Source organism: Rutilus rutilus (genome assembly GCF_951802725.1).
Source record: "Rutilus rutilus genome assembly, chromosome: 24".
NCBI classification, from domain to species: Eukaryota; Metazoa; Chordata; class Actinopteri; order Cypriniformes; family Leuciscidae; genus Rutilus; species Rutilus rutilus.
The window spans coordinates 16,975,475-16,992,570 of NC_140228.1; the positions used below are offsets into that span (position 1 = coordinate 16,975,475).

General features: G+C 37.7%; 1 protein-coding gene across 5 annotated transcripts in view; it reads right to left on the reverse strand.

Annotated features, from left to right (window-relative positions):
• Positions 1-105: 105 nt before the first annotated feature.
• Positions 106-17,096, reverse strand: part of ncoa2 (nuclear receptor coactivator 2) — a 96,358-nt gene continuing 79,367 nt past the window's right edge. For 2 of the 5 annotated variants that reach the window (XM_084399145.1, XM_084399144.1), the window contains exons 13-22: positions 16,625-16,825; positions 14,979-15,218; positions 14,657-14,786; positions 14,305-14,467; positions 13,166-13,462; positions 11,953-12,030; positions 11,398-11,866; positions 8,763-8,940; positions 7,816-8,005; positions 106-3,399 (exon numbers count right to left, since the gene is read on the reverse strand). In XM_084399145.1, coding sequence (XP_084255271.1) covers positions 3,385-3,399; positions 7,816-8,005; positions 8,763-8,940; positions 11,398-11,866; positions 11,953-12,030; positions 13,166-13,462; positions 14,305-14,467; positions 14,657-14,786; positions 14,979-15,218; positions 16,625-16,825 — 1,961 coding nt within the window. In that variant the 3' untranslated portion in view covers positions 106-3,384. The remainder of the gene's footprint in view (positions 3,400-7,815; positions 8,006-8,762; positions 8,941-11,397; positions 11,867-11,952; positions 12,031-13,165; positions 13,463-14,304; positions 14,468-14,656; positions 14,787-14,978; positions 15,219-16,624; positions 16,826-17,096) is intronic. The other 3 variants (XM_084399147.1, XM_084399148.1, XM_084399146.1) reach the window with 3 other exon arrangements.

Below are 17,096 nucleotides of genomic sequence, written 5' to 3' on the forward strand. Positions count from 1 at the left end.
TGCCAAAACAAGGTTTTCCAACGTTTAAAAAGCTATTTATTTTAGAATGATCGTTGCATCATTTTCTCTGTAAAATGGAAAACATAAGCCATGAGATGATTATAAATGTTGCAATAACAGAATTCTTTATTTACAATTCAATTTGATTCAACATCAAATAGCATCAGCAAAGCCATATTAGTTGACAACTTGCATAACTGTATTTAAATTTCTCTCGGTATATCTAACTTTGCATAAAAGGCTCACACTAAGATTACACACATCGATGCGGATGAACAGAGATGTTTATGTGACCACAACTGGGAAATAAAATACATCTCAGGAGCGCAACACTGTAAGCTTTCTCCAAAAAGTCCATATAAATTACATATTGCTTCGATTTCCCATTGCATCGTCTTCATTCTCACACATAACTGAGAGGGTAAAATCAGGACTGTACAAAATAATAAAACCCACAACTGATCACAAACAAAACATGGAAAATGAGCAATATTGAGACTGGAGGAGAGTGAGGGAGAGACAGAGAGAGAGAGAGAGAGAGAGTTCTGTACGTATCCATTGATGAACTGGGTCGATCCTGTCAATGACTCGCTATACAAATATAATACAGACAACTTTTGTAATATACAAGACGGTAAAACAGATCTAAGGCAATATGCTAAGTTATAGCATTTCAAGGTTGTTGCATTTAGCTCTAAGAAATTGGCAGACTATACAAAACACTTTTAAAGTCTCAGAAAAACAAAATCAAAAGGTATAAGGTAAAGACAAATCATTTTAGGAAATTCAATAGCCGTTACAACTCCATTGATTTATTTCTTTATTTGAGGACAAATGGCTCTTTTGCACTAGCACTGATAAAAAGTCTAGAAAACTCTGCACCACCTTCACATCATGGCTTATATTTATTTCAAAATCTTGACAATCTTTGGACTTTGCAGAGGGTAGTGGTACATGTGCGACCTCAAAACTGGCTTTTCTCCAATATGATAGTAGTATAGATGCGTATGGATGTCAGTCCTTGTTCAAGGCATCCAACATTCATCGAAATTGTGATCAAAAAAAGCTTGGAATAAATAAGTACTCGTTTTAGTCGACAAATGCTAGCGGGTTTATTGAAATCGATTATATCCCACATGAGAATGCAGGTGTTTCTCAAAGGATACAGAACATTTTTGAATGGTGGCCAGAGTGACGCTTCACCCCAAACAATGTGAAATCAAACTTGTATTTACAGTGCTTAAAAGGAAAAGCTAAAGCTATACCAAAACACCAGGTATATTCGTACACAACCACGGCACCTTCAGCGAATAATGACAGAGCTGGTCGTCGCAAACTTTAGTTGCTGCTGGTACATACAGTATACTTAAAAACATGTAGGCCTAGTACTTTTTTTTTTTTAAACACACCAGCTTAAACACAGATGACATGGCGATATTTTCAGCGAAAGCTAAAGGCTGACAATCTAACCCCGATACAACCTGTGTGCAGACATGAGACGAAAACAAAAAGAAAGTGGCATGTGTAAGTCTACCGATCAATTCAAAGTCGAGGAAATTTGGCTTAGTCCTCAAATAGGCTAGAAAACAAAGACTGTATTGCGAACATTACAGCGATAAGAGTTTACGTGTTTGTAGTGACCGTTGATCCAAATCGGAACCGTTGATGTTTTCAAGATGGCGAACAATGTGTGAATGTAGGAATAGCCACGTAAAACACAAATGCTGCTTTAGTTATTCTTTTTTTTTTTTTTGGCTACACCAGAACTAAAACCTGATTTTCACTGAGAAACAAGTAGATTTGGACATCTCGTTCGTTTTAGTTTTTTTCTCAAAATAGAAAGCACAATAAAAAAATCTGTTTTTAATACTGAGTTTAAACCGGGGAGCAAAAATTTGTCTCCTGAAAAGTCCTGTACAAAAATTACAAAACAAAGCAAAAGAAAACCTCAAGTAATATTTATTGCTTGTTGTCTTTTCTTACACACACCGGATTCTGCTTGTACCTATAGCATCTGGCATGAAGCACGTCACTCCACACAACAAAGAAAGCAGGCTTCAGTGTTGAGTTTATGGCTGTGTTGGGTTCCTCCGGTGGGGCTCCCGGCTAAAGGCTTAGAAGCAAGCGAGTATCTGTACACTGTACACACAGCACCCTCCCAGACCCCCACCCAGGAAAGAAGAGCCACCGGACCCCAGCTCCCCCTTCCTCAGTACCACAGGAATCAGCATATCCTCATCTTCCCGCCAAACGAACATGCTCGTGGTGAGAAACTCCGTCCTAGCTCCAGAAACAGTTAAGACTGGAATTTGAGGGGAGGAAGGGGAAATATACTGGGGGAAAAAAATTAAATATAATACGAAACAGATTCCCCCCCACCCCCCAGAATTGGTATTTACAATCTACCAGCATTTCATTTGACTAACCACAACAAAATCACCTTCCCTCTGAAACTACTGGACCAATGAAAACAAAATCCATGTTGAACTTTATCTTATGCTGAGGCATTTCGTATGCACTCTCAGTGATTTTTCTCTTTCTAACTGATGGTTTATAAAGAAATCTACACTGTTATTAAAAAACAAACTATACATTAGAATAAAACTTAATTTAATACACAATAAACCTCTTGACTAAATCAAGCTAATTTTACAAACCATCATCTGGATTCTCATAATCTATATAGATGCTGTTTCAACATCATTCTATCTTTATTTGCACTCTGAAACAAAACAATAAAGAAAACAAAAAGGCAAAGTGGCTGAATTTTGAGCGTGCATTTCAAATGCAGTATTCTTGCCTGTTTTTTGGAACGTCAGATTGGAAAGGAGTCAGAGAGAAAGATGGTTGGGCAATAGAACGTCTTCTTAAGAAGAGCCTGAAGTCCAGAGGAAGAAACGAGAAGACGGAGAAAAAGAGAGGGAGGAATACATTCATGGGAGACAAGGATTCCGATGCCACTGACAGGGGAGACCTAAGTCACACTACGGTGAATGCAACGGAGCAGACTGACGGAAAGGGCTTACGGTGTAAGTACGAGACAGAAGGCCGTGCTCGACTGAGGGGGTGGGAGGGGGCTCTAGGTCCAGAAGATCAAAGTGTCAGTGTGTGTGTGTGTGTGTATGTGTGTGTGTGTGTGTGTGAGAGAGAGAGAGTGAGGGAGAGTGTCCGTCCCCTCCGAGCTCCAGTACCCCTGATGCATCCTCTAGAGATGTCCAGTAGGGGGCAGTAGACAGGCTCTCTAAAGACCCGTACGGCCCCGATAGCAGCTTAAATAGCACAGCATCACTCCAAACTCTCCTTGATCACGCTGCAGCAGAAAATCACTCATGAAACATCTTCATTAAACTCGGTTTACTGCATTGTGATGTCGTCTGCCCCGTGTCAACAATACTTCTGCTGTGGAAAAGAGAGAGAGAGAGAGAGAGAAAAAAACTGGGTCTTAGACTTGACAGTGAGCATTCATAAAATGATTTTCACCGAAATCATCATGTATGAGCCAGTTTTTTTTTTTGAGCTCATATCATGCCATAATTAACAATAATTAAGTTGTAAATAACAACTTAATTTGCCTTAATAGGTAATGGGAGTGCTGCAGTGATGATGTATTTTTGTAGGCCAACCTGAAGTTAGCATTACCCTGGTTCCCTTGACATAAACCCAATAGGATTTTTTTTGAATCAACAAAAGTTTCTGATACTTACACGATTTGCCCATCAATATAATTTTCACAAATGAACACAACTTTTATGAATTTTGAAGCCTTAATACAATCTCAAGAGATAAATCTTAGGCTGTAAACGAACTACACCACAGTCGACTTCAGCATCACCATCACCAAGTTTCTGGCAACTCTCTTAGTCTTTATTAAGAAAAAAAAGAATAATTCCCTGAAAGTGTGACTTAGAATAGTTCGCAATAGCACGATTATGAACACAACAAGGCTGTCAAAGCGGAGGAGTGCATAGATGAGTTTACAATCTCTGCAGTCCCATTAAGCAACATGTTGACGACCTCCTTTTTCAAAACGCGTAAAAGCTTTAAAAAAAAAAAAATCAAGAGAGGTATTACTGGTGTGTTTTTTGTCATAGAATAAAACATAAAAATATCTTGAGCTTGTGTTCACCACAGACATTATTTAAACCAAAATCCATTAAAAAAAACCCATTGAGAGCTAAAATGCTACCATGTTTCTGGGTTTAGGCCTATGAAAACATGTCATCCCTGCAGCACTCTATAGTGATGTCTGCAGTGCTGGAGTCAGGACTACGGTTCCTACGGCATGCATCATGGTATGAATAAATCATGTGAACTTCTGTTTTATTGTTTGCTTGGTTATTTAGTGGTGTTGTTGTGTATGCTTTAAGTTATGCGTCATGTGGTGTTCAATGCATATCTGTTCTTAAGTATGTGGTTGCTGTCACTGATCATCACATTAACATATACACTGATGACTCCCTAAAATCAGCTTATTTAATTTAACCCGTTGTCCTGATTTACATGCAAACCAATAACTTGGCAACGCATGTAAACTGCATTTTTAAGACTTTATTAAAAAAATATGGTTATTCCCCTTTAGTGACATCAAAACATGATCCTCTGTGTATCTGATTCTGATTATTCCATATGTTATTTGAGATGTGATGTTAAATAAATAAGCTGTATTTTGACCGTGCCACTTCTGCTTCGGCTGCAGAGATGAGAACATGTTTTTATAATTTCTTGGGTCGAGAAAGAGTCTGAGTTTGCATGGATGTGCTTAAATCGCAGTAAGGACGCTGTCCTGTTACATACCACACAGACGACAGAACGCAGGTTAAACTCACTCTCACGTTGTTCCAAACCTGTATACGTTTCTTTCTTCTGCTGAACACAAAGTAAGATATTTTGAAGAATGCCAGTAATGATTTTGAGTCTGTATTGTTTTCCATACTATGGAAGTCAATGGGACTGTGTGGTTAACCATATTCTTAAAAATATCTTCTTTTGTGTTCAGCAGAAGAAAGGAATTCATACAGGTTCGGAACAACTTGAGGGCGAGTAAATCATGACAGAATTTTCATTTTTGGGTGAGCTATCCTTTTATTGTGGGCGAAACCAGGCAAAATCAAAGTAAGGGGCAAAAATGTAGCTGTATCAATTGGTTTATGCTTAAGCGTTTATGACGTTACTCCGATAAAGGAAAACATGTTAACACATTTAAATGACAACATGCATTATCAGCTTATTAATAACTCTTTCCCCGCCATTGACATCATTTTCTCAGCTTTTTGTCATTATTTTTATTTATTTATTGCAAGTTCAAATATTCACGCAACAAAATACTCTGGGGGCCATGAACGTTTTGTGAAATTTACCAAAAATGCTGATGGTGGCTGGCAATAAAAAAAAAAAAGAAAACGTGAAGTTCAGGAAGTTAAGTTGTAGCCAACTTGGCTTAAAGACGAGCATGTAAACGCACTCACTGTCAAAGTGTTTTTTTTCCGCATTTTACTCATTACGTTTATTCTAAGAAAAATATGAATTTTCTAAATGAGACCACTGTGGAACCACACAAATAGCTTCACAATCCAGTGGGAAGCGCATTCAATTCACCATAATAATATCGGAGTCATTTAGGGTCCAATTCTCACTATTAACTAGTACTTTTAAAGCACATATTAATGACTTATTCTGCATGACCATATTCTACATCCCTTAATCCTACCCAATACCTAAACTTAACAACTACCTTACTATTAATAAGCAGTAATTGGGAGTTTATTGAAGAAAAAGTCATAGTTAATAGTTAGTTAAAAGTGAGAACTGGACCCTAATCTAAAGTGTGACCATATTTTTTTAACAATGTATACTCAACAAAATATATGAGAATATGCTTATATGAGGGGGATGTTATATGGCAAAAGATACACTGTAATAAATCATGTCAGGTAAAGTACTTTTTAAAAGCTCTTGTAACCCAGTTTCATGTACCTCTCCTCACTAAAATGTGTTGTAATGCCAAACTTTGTGTTGCCATGAAGAGATAATTAAAGCTAAGAAACAGAGTGCAATAATTCATTAAACCTCCACTAATGGCAAAATGCTAAATTATTAAAAGAATGACTATACACACATCTTGGGAATAAATCAGCGGACTGAGATTTCAACGGCCTGTGGACTTATAACAACACCAAGTGCACACGATCAAACCCATGCAACTTGGTTAAATATTCATACTATTTAATGACGCTTAAAAGCTGCAGGGGACTGTGTAAAGCATAAAAAAGAACTAGCGAGAGAGTGCATCACTTAAGTAAACATATTAAATAACTATTTTTGAAGAACAACATATTAAAGGATTCAATGTTTTGGGGTCAGTAAGATTTAATGAAAGAAGAACGACTGCATTACCTATTAGGGCTGCATTTATTTGATCAAAAATACAGTAAAAAGTTATACTGTGAAATATTACAATTTAAAATCACTATTTTCTATTTTAACATTTCTTATAATCGATTTAGCTTAATAATTTTTTTTTTTAGGATTGTTTGATGAACAGAAAGGTTCAAATGAACAGGCTTTCTTTGAAATATAAATCTTTACTAACATTATAAATGTCATGACTTTTGCTCAATTAAATGCATCTTTGCTGAATAAAAGTATTAATGTATTTTTAAAAACAAATCTTACGGATCCCAAACTTTTGAACAATATTGTATATATGTGACCCTGGACCACAAAACCAGTCACATGGGTACATTTTTTGAAATTGAGATTTATACATCATATGCAGGCTGAATAAATCATCTTTCCATTGATGTATGGTTTGTTAAGATAGGACAATATTTGGACGAGATACAATTATTTGAAAATCTGGAATCTGAGGGTGCATTGAGTAAAATCGCCTTTAAAGTAGTCATTTATGTTCGCGATTGTGCTGCATTCACTCACAAAAATAAATGTTTTATATATTTACGGTAGGAAATTTACTAAATATCTTCATGGAACATGATCTTTACTCAATATCCTAATGATTTTTGGCATAAAAGAAAAATCGATACTTTTGACCCATACATTGTATTGTTGGCCATTGCCACAAATATGCCAGTGCGACTTATGACTTATATTTGTATACTGTATATAAAACATGTATACACAGTAAGTTAGCTTTTAATTATATGATTAAACCACGATAATGTTGATACTGTTACTAATCTGATACTAAGATCTGGTTAGATGGAGTTCTGGGAGTGCTGGAATGTGTGGTCAAACTCTAGCTGACTTATAGACGTCATGTCTGATATTTAGCACTCAAAGTCCGACATGTCTGCATATATGATCTCTTTATCCACCTCAAACGGGCACTAATTGCCAGCGACTAATCACATCACTGTCCTATTACATCTAGTTCGGCATCATCCCTCTCATCTGCAAAATTACCCAGGATAATTAGAGTAAATTATTAACGAGCTAGTTGCAGAGTCAACTACGCTATTTGATGACCTCAGACACTTAAAGTCTGACCTTTTATGTCTAATGGTTTGAGTAAATAAATGCATCCAATAAATCTACGGTGTAACGCTTTTACTAAACTCTTGGCTGGAACATTGAGGAGTTTAAATGGGCTTCATTAGCAATGAAAAGTTTGAGAGTTTGACGAGCACTGCAAAGTAGTTTCACTCTGAAGATGGGTTTTAAAAGTAGCTTGAGCTTTCAAAGCATCTAGTTCAGGTGATTGTTGGGAACAGTGGAGCTTGAACGGGTTCTCAAAAGGCAATACACATTCACACGTTTCATAGATGGTGTCACATCATGACTGTATTTCAGTCTAACCTGTTCAGGGCCCATGTTGGCCATGCTGCCCCCAGGTCCAGAGTTCATTGAGCTCATCATCTGGTTGCCCATTTGGCCCATGTTGCTCGAGTTGGCGGCCATGGGCACGTTGAGGTTCATGCCGTTACCGTTGTACATGTTGTTATTGGCCTGCTGGCCAAACTGAGGTGGCGACTGCTGAGTGAACATACTGTGGAGGGAAGCACATAAAGGTTTAAGACTCTTTAGGTGGTCAAATGTTTCCTAACTAATTCTCTTTCTAAGACAACACATTTTTCTGTTTAATAATTGAAAAATTTAAATTTCATTGCTCACCAAAGCTGCATTCACTTGTTCAAAAATATAGTTAAAAACCGTAATAGTGTGAAATATTATAACTGTTTTCTATTTTAGTATTTTTTTTTAATGTAAAATTTCAGTTTTAGCAAGGCTGAATTTTCAGCATCATTACTCCAGTCTTCAGAAATCATTCTAATATGCTGATTTGCTGCTTAATAAACATTTCTCATTATTGATTATATTATATTATATTATCAATGTTGAAAACAGTTGTGCTGCTTAATATTTTTGTGGAAACCATGAGGATTCTTTGATGACTAGAACGTTCAAAGAACACATTTATATGAAATGAAAATATGAAACATGATTTATATGAAATGAAAAATGAAAACATTTTAAATGCATTTACGGATGGTCACTTTTGATCAATTGAATGCATTTTTGCTGAATAATTTCTTTTAAAATATTGCAATTAATAAATAAAAATTGATTGATTACCAATTTTGATTGGTAGTGTTTATATTGTATATAAAAATCTATAAATAAGTATTTAAAAGCATACAGCTATCACAAATATGTCAACATACTTTACTAGCAAAAGGGTTAAACCGAAAACCTGGTGCTTATTTTGTGTGAAAGCGAGTGAATGTCTTGTGATAAAGCTTCACCTGTTGGCATTCATGTTGCCCTGTGTCCAGCCGTTCATGTCAGGGGAGGACTGGAAAGAAGTGTTGCCCTGGGCCTGTTGCATCATGGGACTTTGGGCGTGGCCCATCCTGGGAGACATGAGGGGGCTCTGAGGGGTGGCGGCACCACCGAACCCGCCATCCGACTGCTGACTCATACCTGACACACACACACACACACACACACACACACACACACACAGATGTGAGGAGACAAACCTTGGCTTGAAATAAACAATCAAAGAATCAAAAATAAAGAATTATTACTGTACAGCAATCATAATCACTCTCTCGCTCTCTGACAGCATTCACATTTAGCACCCAGAAATGAATTAATCTGTAACTAAAAATATTCACAAATCAAAATCTAAACATACACAAACACACTCACAGACACACACACACACTAGTCACCAATTCAAATCATTCGTTTAACAAACTAATTAGCTGATCATCATTTTTTAGAAATGTCAAAGCAGAAATCATATTGAGAAGTGTTTCAGGCCATCTCCATAATCAAAAGTGAGGAACTTGCGTCCCGTATTTAACTAGAAGGGTTTAGAGGTGTTATAAGCAGGCAGTAAGGTAGAGTTACACATGCAGGTTAGTGTTAGTGGCTGAGATAGCCAGAGAAAAGAGGGGTGGGTGGGTAATGGGTGGGGTTGGGGGGGTGGGGTCTGGGTCACCGCATAATTGGTTTAAAAATCAACTGCTCCGCCTCCACTGATCACCATCAGCCAATTAGTCTATGCAGGACAGACACTGACACATATGACACAGCACAGGCATAGACACGGCCACAATTAATCAACAGTCTGACACAACACAAGCTTTTGCGTAATGATACACTGACTCTGAGCTCATGTGTTACCTAAAGATCTACTGTGGCAAAGCTGGATATTCTTAATGTCTGGATCTGTTGAATTCTGCTGATTACCACAGAATCATTTCAACTCATTCTTCAGTTTGTAAAAAAGGATGCAAAATGCAGTTCATCAAATGTAATTCCAATGGAAGCCTAACAGGGTCATTGAGCAGGTGGCGGTTTAAAATATGCAAATGATCACACTATTTGTTTTTACAAACTGAGCGGCAAATCATAATAATATTCTGTGGTAATAGACAGCACGCTGCCCATAGATATTAAGTCCTAAATGAGCATATTCCTGTAATGTATTCTGATTACATGCATTTAATTTCATGTGGGGGAAACATTCAAGTGACTCTTCTGCCCTCTAGTGCCACCTTCTGCTGTAACCATTATGATGTTTCAAGGGCACTACATAAATAAAAAGACTTAATTAATACTACTTAACCAGCATAAAGTGCTAAATAAGCTATTACCTTACAGTACTTGACTGAACAACTACAAACCGATATTTAAAAGGCCAAATATTCCCTGAAACAGCTCAATTCAGATTATTAATAGGAACATACGTAATGTTACTAGACAATTGAATTTTGGTCTTTAGTTTTATGGCGGCATCTAATCTCATAATACAGTACATAATATAGTCCTGCTGTAAAAAAAATACTGCCTTACATTTTTAAGTTCAATCAACTTGGCTATTTAAGTCATTTCAACTTAAATTACATTAAACTGACTTACAGTTGAATCTTGTATCACTTACAATTGCTTAACTTATTTTGATGAGTTAAAGTAATGTAAAAATATGTGTTGTTATAACTTATCGGTAATATCATTTTTACAGTGTACAAATTTCTTCAAATTATTCATTTAAAACCTACATTTAAATACTGTCATTATTTACTTGCCCTCATGTCATTCCAAAACCTGAACGACTATCTTCCAGTGCTATTTTAGTATTATTTATATACTATTATAGTATTTATTAATATTTTGAATTGAACTGTATTCTTCATTTTAACATTAGTATACATTTTAGTAATTTTGTTAATGTTTTAATCATTTTTTTTTATATTTCTATTTAGCTTGAATTTATTTTTATTTCAGTATTATTAGTTTTAGAACTTTATCTATTTCAGTTAGTTGCAAAGGCAACATTTCTAATTCTCATTTAAGTTTTTCATCTAATATTTCTATTTGATTTGATTTCAGCTTAATTTCAATTACCGAAAACAATTTTTAAAAGTTTTAGTTAACAACAACTTTTTTTCCCTCCATGGAACACAAAAGGTGAATTTGTAAGAATATCCTGGCTACTGAATAAAATACATGAACCACTTATGATACATTAATGATGTTTTTTTGGAGTCTAGTCTTTATTCAAACAAGCTGGTTAGGAAATTAAAAAAAGTCACCTTTCGTGCTTCACAGAAGACAAAAAGTCAAAGTGTTTGGAGCAACACGAGGGTGAGTAAATGATGTGAGAATGATCATTTCTGCAAAAACTAATCATTTATATCTTTTAGAATATTAAGATCGGATATCACAATAGTTGCTGGAATAGTATTTTTACACAGCTGACCTGCATCAGAACTATTGTGTTTCTAATTAAACCATGTTGACTGGCCCCTAGTTTTCACCGTACGCTCCGTTCACACAAGTTAAGCCTGTAGCGCTGCTGGTCGCAGGTGTTTGTGCGTGTGTGTGGAAGCGCATGACACACAGACAGAGAGAAAGGGCAGGCAGTACCTGAGCTGGGGAACTGAAAGGCACTGTGCTGCATTTGAGGGCTCATAACAGCCCCAAACTGTCCGCTCAGACTGCCCAGCATCCCCTGGTTAGCTAGACTCATCTGAGAGCCATGCATGGCGCTGTGGGAGAGGAGCTGGGGGGCGGGGAGGTTGGGAGAACCGGGGGAGAAAGGGCTGGTGGAGGGGGGCGGCGAGGCCAGTCCTGTACCGTAGTTGGGCGGATAGGGGAACTGCTGGGGGTTGGCCTGGGGGATCCGCGGGTTGCTCATGGTTCCGGGCATGCCTGCGGCGGCCATGTTGGGCGGCAGGTTGAGACCCTGGGCTCGCATGACCATGCTGCGCTGCTGCTGCTGCTGCTGCTGTTGTTGCTGCTGCTGCTGCCGCTGTTGGTCCAGCTGACGCTGACGCAAGTGATTACTCAGCATCTCTCTCTGCCGCTGGGCCAGCATCTGAGCGTTGATTGTCCCCTGGAAGACAGAGACAGTTCTGCGTGTTATTTAGGCAAGCTCGACAACTGCGCACGAGAGAGCATGCAGGAACTGAATGGGCATACCTGATTTGGAACGTTGGGTCTTAGAGGTAGGTTCATATTTGACACTCCAGTCATCTGATTCATCATAGGCTGACGATTCTGAGAGAGACACAAACGCATGAATGTAATTACTATTCAATAGTCAAGCAATTCTCTTATACTACATTTAAGCAACTGTTCTGTTTCATACAACACCACTCTTGTTTGTATGATACTGATACACATCAGCTTGACAAACAAGAATTTTATCACACATAAAAGGCATTCCACACACAATAGGACAAGGTTTTTGGTTCATTTTTGTCATAAAAGTTTCCTTATGACCCATAAAATTGGAATTCTATGTAGCATTCAAAGTGGAGTGATACAAACAACAAAACATTCTAGGGCTGTAATACAAAATAGCATCAGTCTTGGAATGCCACTGTTGTGCGAATATTACAAATATACTATTAATATACTACAAAAAAGCTAAAAATATAACAAGAAAAAAATGGTAAGGTTATTTAAAAAAAAAAAAAAAAAATTTTTTTTTTAAATAAAATCAAATTATATTTTAAATAATAATGATAACATTATATATAATTACTGCTTGTAGCTTCAAATTTTCAGACACCATACAGTTATGAGTGATGACCCCTAAATAAACCCAAATGAGGTCAAGGAACAATTCCAGAAATGTCCAGCAGGGGGCAGCTAACCACAGACGGTACTGATTTACATTAAATAATAGTTTTAGCTTTTGTGTGTGTGTGTGTGTGTGTGTGTGTAAGGATATACAAAGATTATGTATTAAGTCTTTGGATTAACAAAGCTAAGTGTCACCAATTAACTAACTGTAAAACAACGAAAACAGAACAGGGAAAGCTTTCCATTGTGTTGTTTATATCCACTCGAAAGGGTTTTGTTAAAGGCATAGTTCACCTAAAAATAAAAGAAGCTAATTTTAAGAAATGTAAAGTTAATGATTACCAAAGCTGTTTGGTTACCAACATGCTGCAAAACATGTGTTCCACAAATAAAAGAAAGTAATTCGGGTTTGGAACAACACAAAGGTGAGTAAATTATGACAGAATTAAATTTTTTTGGGTGAAAGCAACTAAATGATCACTGTGCTTAATATTGATTGTATCAACAGAAAATAATATAAACAAGAAATAAAAATATAACCACTTTTATTCTACTTTAATAACGCTGTGGGCTTTCTTCTTGTGTTTGAGAGTATAAACTATACCTGCTGTGCTTGTAGCCTGTGTTGAAGCTGCAGTCTGAGTGTATTGGGTTGGTTAGGGACGACCCCGGTGGGCCTGAGTCCTGGTCTGGCCGGCACACGGAGCATGGGGTATCCCGGCCTCTGTCCCATCTGTCCCGTCATGCCGTGGAAGCTGGGGTCCTGCATGGGTGTGTATCCGCCCTGCTGCATGTGGGCCTGGGACGCAGCGTACTGCTGCTGGCTGTACATGGGTGGCTTCTGATCCATCATCATACCCGGGTCCTGACCGGAGAACTGATCCTGCTCCACCGGCTGGGCCTGAACACAAGGATGAGGATACAGTTACACTTTAACAAGCAATAACGCACGTTATTTACTGTAAGTCTCGTGTATGTGCAATATTAATAACTGGTACACATAAATCATATGAGCAACTGAAAATATCTGGCCAAAAAATAATCATGTCTCATGTAATCGCATCAGTTTTTCAACTGCGGAAAGACATCAATAAAAAAAGCATGGTAATGTCACATAACATTATATTTACCTCAGGAAAGCCCATTCAATGTCCACAACTGGTGGGTTAGCTACAAAAAATAACTCTAGAGAGGACAATATTGCTAAATTTATGTGCTATATTACATATTCTTAATATTTCTACTTCATTATTTAACTTATGTTAGAATAAATCTGTCATGATAACATGTTTTTACTATAGCTACTGTTTAAAAGTTTATATTATAAACTCGACAGATTGGAGTAGAAACAATTTTTATCAATTATATAAACAAAAGTTGATATAAAAAACAGTCTTATGTGCAATTTAAATGTTTATAGTACTAGAACTGAGTGTTGATTATTTAATAAATGTGATAAATCTTTGGTTATTGAAAACAAAAGGTGTGTCAGAAGTGGAGATAATAGTTCTATTTTTAGTAAAATAATAATAAATAAAAGAAATTTGTCTATAGTAACATGGCGGATGATTATTATGAAAGGAAACACGGTCAGTACTGAGCTCATGCAAATTTTAGAATAAACTTTATTTTTGTTTTTTGTATAATTGTAAAATTTATATCTGTGTATCACTAGGTATAGCGAAAGATAGTCAATACATTGAAAGAAAAAAGGGACTGGGTTGTAAAAGAAAAATGCACTACCTGTCCCACTAATGCCGGGATACCGAGTGCACGGTCGATCTCCTCTAGACCATCAAAATCTTTGAGGACCGTGTAGAGCTGGCTGAGGAGAGCGCCCTCATCGGCCGGACCCTCAGAGGGAGGAGGGCACAGCACATCCTCCTGAGAACTGCTGTATATGGAGCTGACAGACACAAGAGACTCTGATTCAGTAATTGAGACATGAATGATGGGACATCCCATAATGGATTACATCTGAGTGCATTTGTCAAGCTATTTTGTTGAGGAAGTACAAAATCAACATGTCCACACAGCACACGCCTCCAATAAAGCAGACGGTCTAACAATAGTGACAATAATAAATGCTGTTTACCTGTTCTGGTTCCCAAATGGCACCGGCTCTATAGGCATCACACTGTCTGGCCATGGAGCCGTCTGATTGGGCGGTGCCTGTTGCTGGGGAAACTGGTGGCCAGCCATGCCCATGTCCATGTTTGACTGGGCTGAGGATAAACAGAAGATGAAAAAACGTTTAAAACAGCAGAAAAAAGTGTTTTTTTTCTTCTTCTGCAAATCAATCTGAATAAGTAAGATAGGTCACTGAATAAAGCTTGTTAGGGTCAGCTTAAGACGACACTTGTTCCTGTTCCACACTTCCTGCAAAGCTCAGAAATCTCTGCTCTGTGCACATTTACCATTGGTCATCATCTGAGACTGAAGCATCTGTCTGGGTCCAGGCTGGCTGTTGGGTCTCATGGGCATGCCTGTGCCAGAGTTAGCCACCATGCGAGCGTGGAGCGCCCCCTGCGGGATTGGGTGCTGGCCGGCGGGAGCAGCTGTGGCGGGTGAGGTCGCGCTACCGACGGGACCAGGACCCTGTGCGCCCCAACCGTCCTGCTGCATTCCTACACGGGAAACGTTACTACCCATCACTCCTTAAAAAAAAAAAAAAAACAGAGAAAGAAAAGGGCTTTTAATTTTAAGGTAACTTTTGTTTAATACAAATGTGTAATGCGACATTTGTTTTGATTGAAACTGAGAATTTACACTAGCGTTCAAAGGTTTGTGGACAGTACTTTTGAAAGAAAATAACTTTCATTCAGCAAGGATACATAAAATTGATCAAAAGTTACAGTAAAGACTTTACATAGAATTATTCAAAAACGTATTAAAATAGTAATAATTTTATATATTTTTGATCAAATTAAAGCAGCTTTGGTGAGCATAAGAGGTCTTCAGTGTTGTCAAGTCCAAGGTTTTAACGGATAATATCCCCCCAAAAAAAGGTAAAATGTTGACACCGGGTCTCTAATAAGAGTGACTTAGAGGACAAAATCTTTCAATAAATCTTAAGTTATGTGGACTGTGTCAGTCTTCATTCCCAAACAAACATGTTTGTGTGTTTTGTAAAGCCTGTCAGAGTTAGCGACAGCAACAGAGTGGGCCAGACCTAAACGAAGGGTCAACTGACAAAATAAATGAGATCTATAGGAAAAAATAATGCTCCATATAAAATATGGGTCACACTTTAGATTAGTGTCCAAAGAAACTATGACTTTTGCCTCAATAAACTCCTAATTACTGCTTATTTATAGTAAGGTAGTTGTTAAGTTTAGGTATTGGGTACGATTAAGGGATGTAGAATATGGTCACGCAAAATAAGGTATTAATACGTGCTTTATAAGCACTAAATATCCTAGTAATATGCATGCTAATAAGCAACTAGTTAATAGTGAGATTTGGACCCTAAACTAAAGTGTTACCAATCTGTTATCATTTAATTCACAAAACTGCGAGATTTAAAAAGCGACCACCTGAAAATTGCATGAGGATACAGTATGATCTTTGGTGGTGGTTGAGGAGATTGCCCCTTCTATGTAAAGCGCTTTGAGTGCAGAGAAAAGCGCTATATAAATGTAATAATGAATTATTATGATCAGAAAAGAAACCTTGCAATTCTTTCCAAACGTTATGAGTCATTCATATCTAGCCACTCACAGTCTCACCTTAGATGCACATTCACATGCACGCGAATGCAACCCACCACACACAAACAAAACAGAGGGGTTCTTTTGATCTGACTCAACACTTTTGTGCCGTTATACACATTTGTCTTTCTCTTGGCTGAAAGTGTCACGCTTGACTGTTCATCAGTGATCACACTGAAACTTTGGTTTGCACATGGTCGAGGCGGCATTGGAACTTTCCTCTCTTAGTAGGCGTTGAGTGTGGGGGAAGCCCTGTGTTCTACAGACAAGCTTCATTTTGTCGTCTTTTTTTTTTTTTTACTGCACATTTCAAGTCATTTCAATGCTGCACTTTTGCCCCCAGCTAAACTCACCTGCATTAACCATGTTGGGCTGACCAGGCATGCCACTGTGGTTTCCCATCATGCCTTGCTGCTGCATGAGTGAGTAGGGGCTGTTGTTCCTCATCAGAGGGTATTGACCCTGAGCACCTTTAGCAGGCATATTCATTTCCAAAGACACGCTTCTGACCGGAGGAGCTCTGCCGGGATGACCTGGCCGCGGCGCACCGAAATCTATGAACACACACACAGGAAAACACCCAGTAAGAGGTCATGGAAAAAAAACATTATTTAGTTGAAGTCTGGTCTCAGAGAGTTTCTAGATAAATTATGTCTCTTATGTTCACCAAGGCTGCGTTTATTTGATCAAAAATACAGTAAAAACGGTAATACTGTTTTATATCTGAAAACGTAATTTATTCCTGTCATGTCAAAGCTGAATTTTGAGCATCATTACTTCAGTGTCACATGATCCTACAGAAATCATACTAATATGCTGATTTGG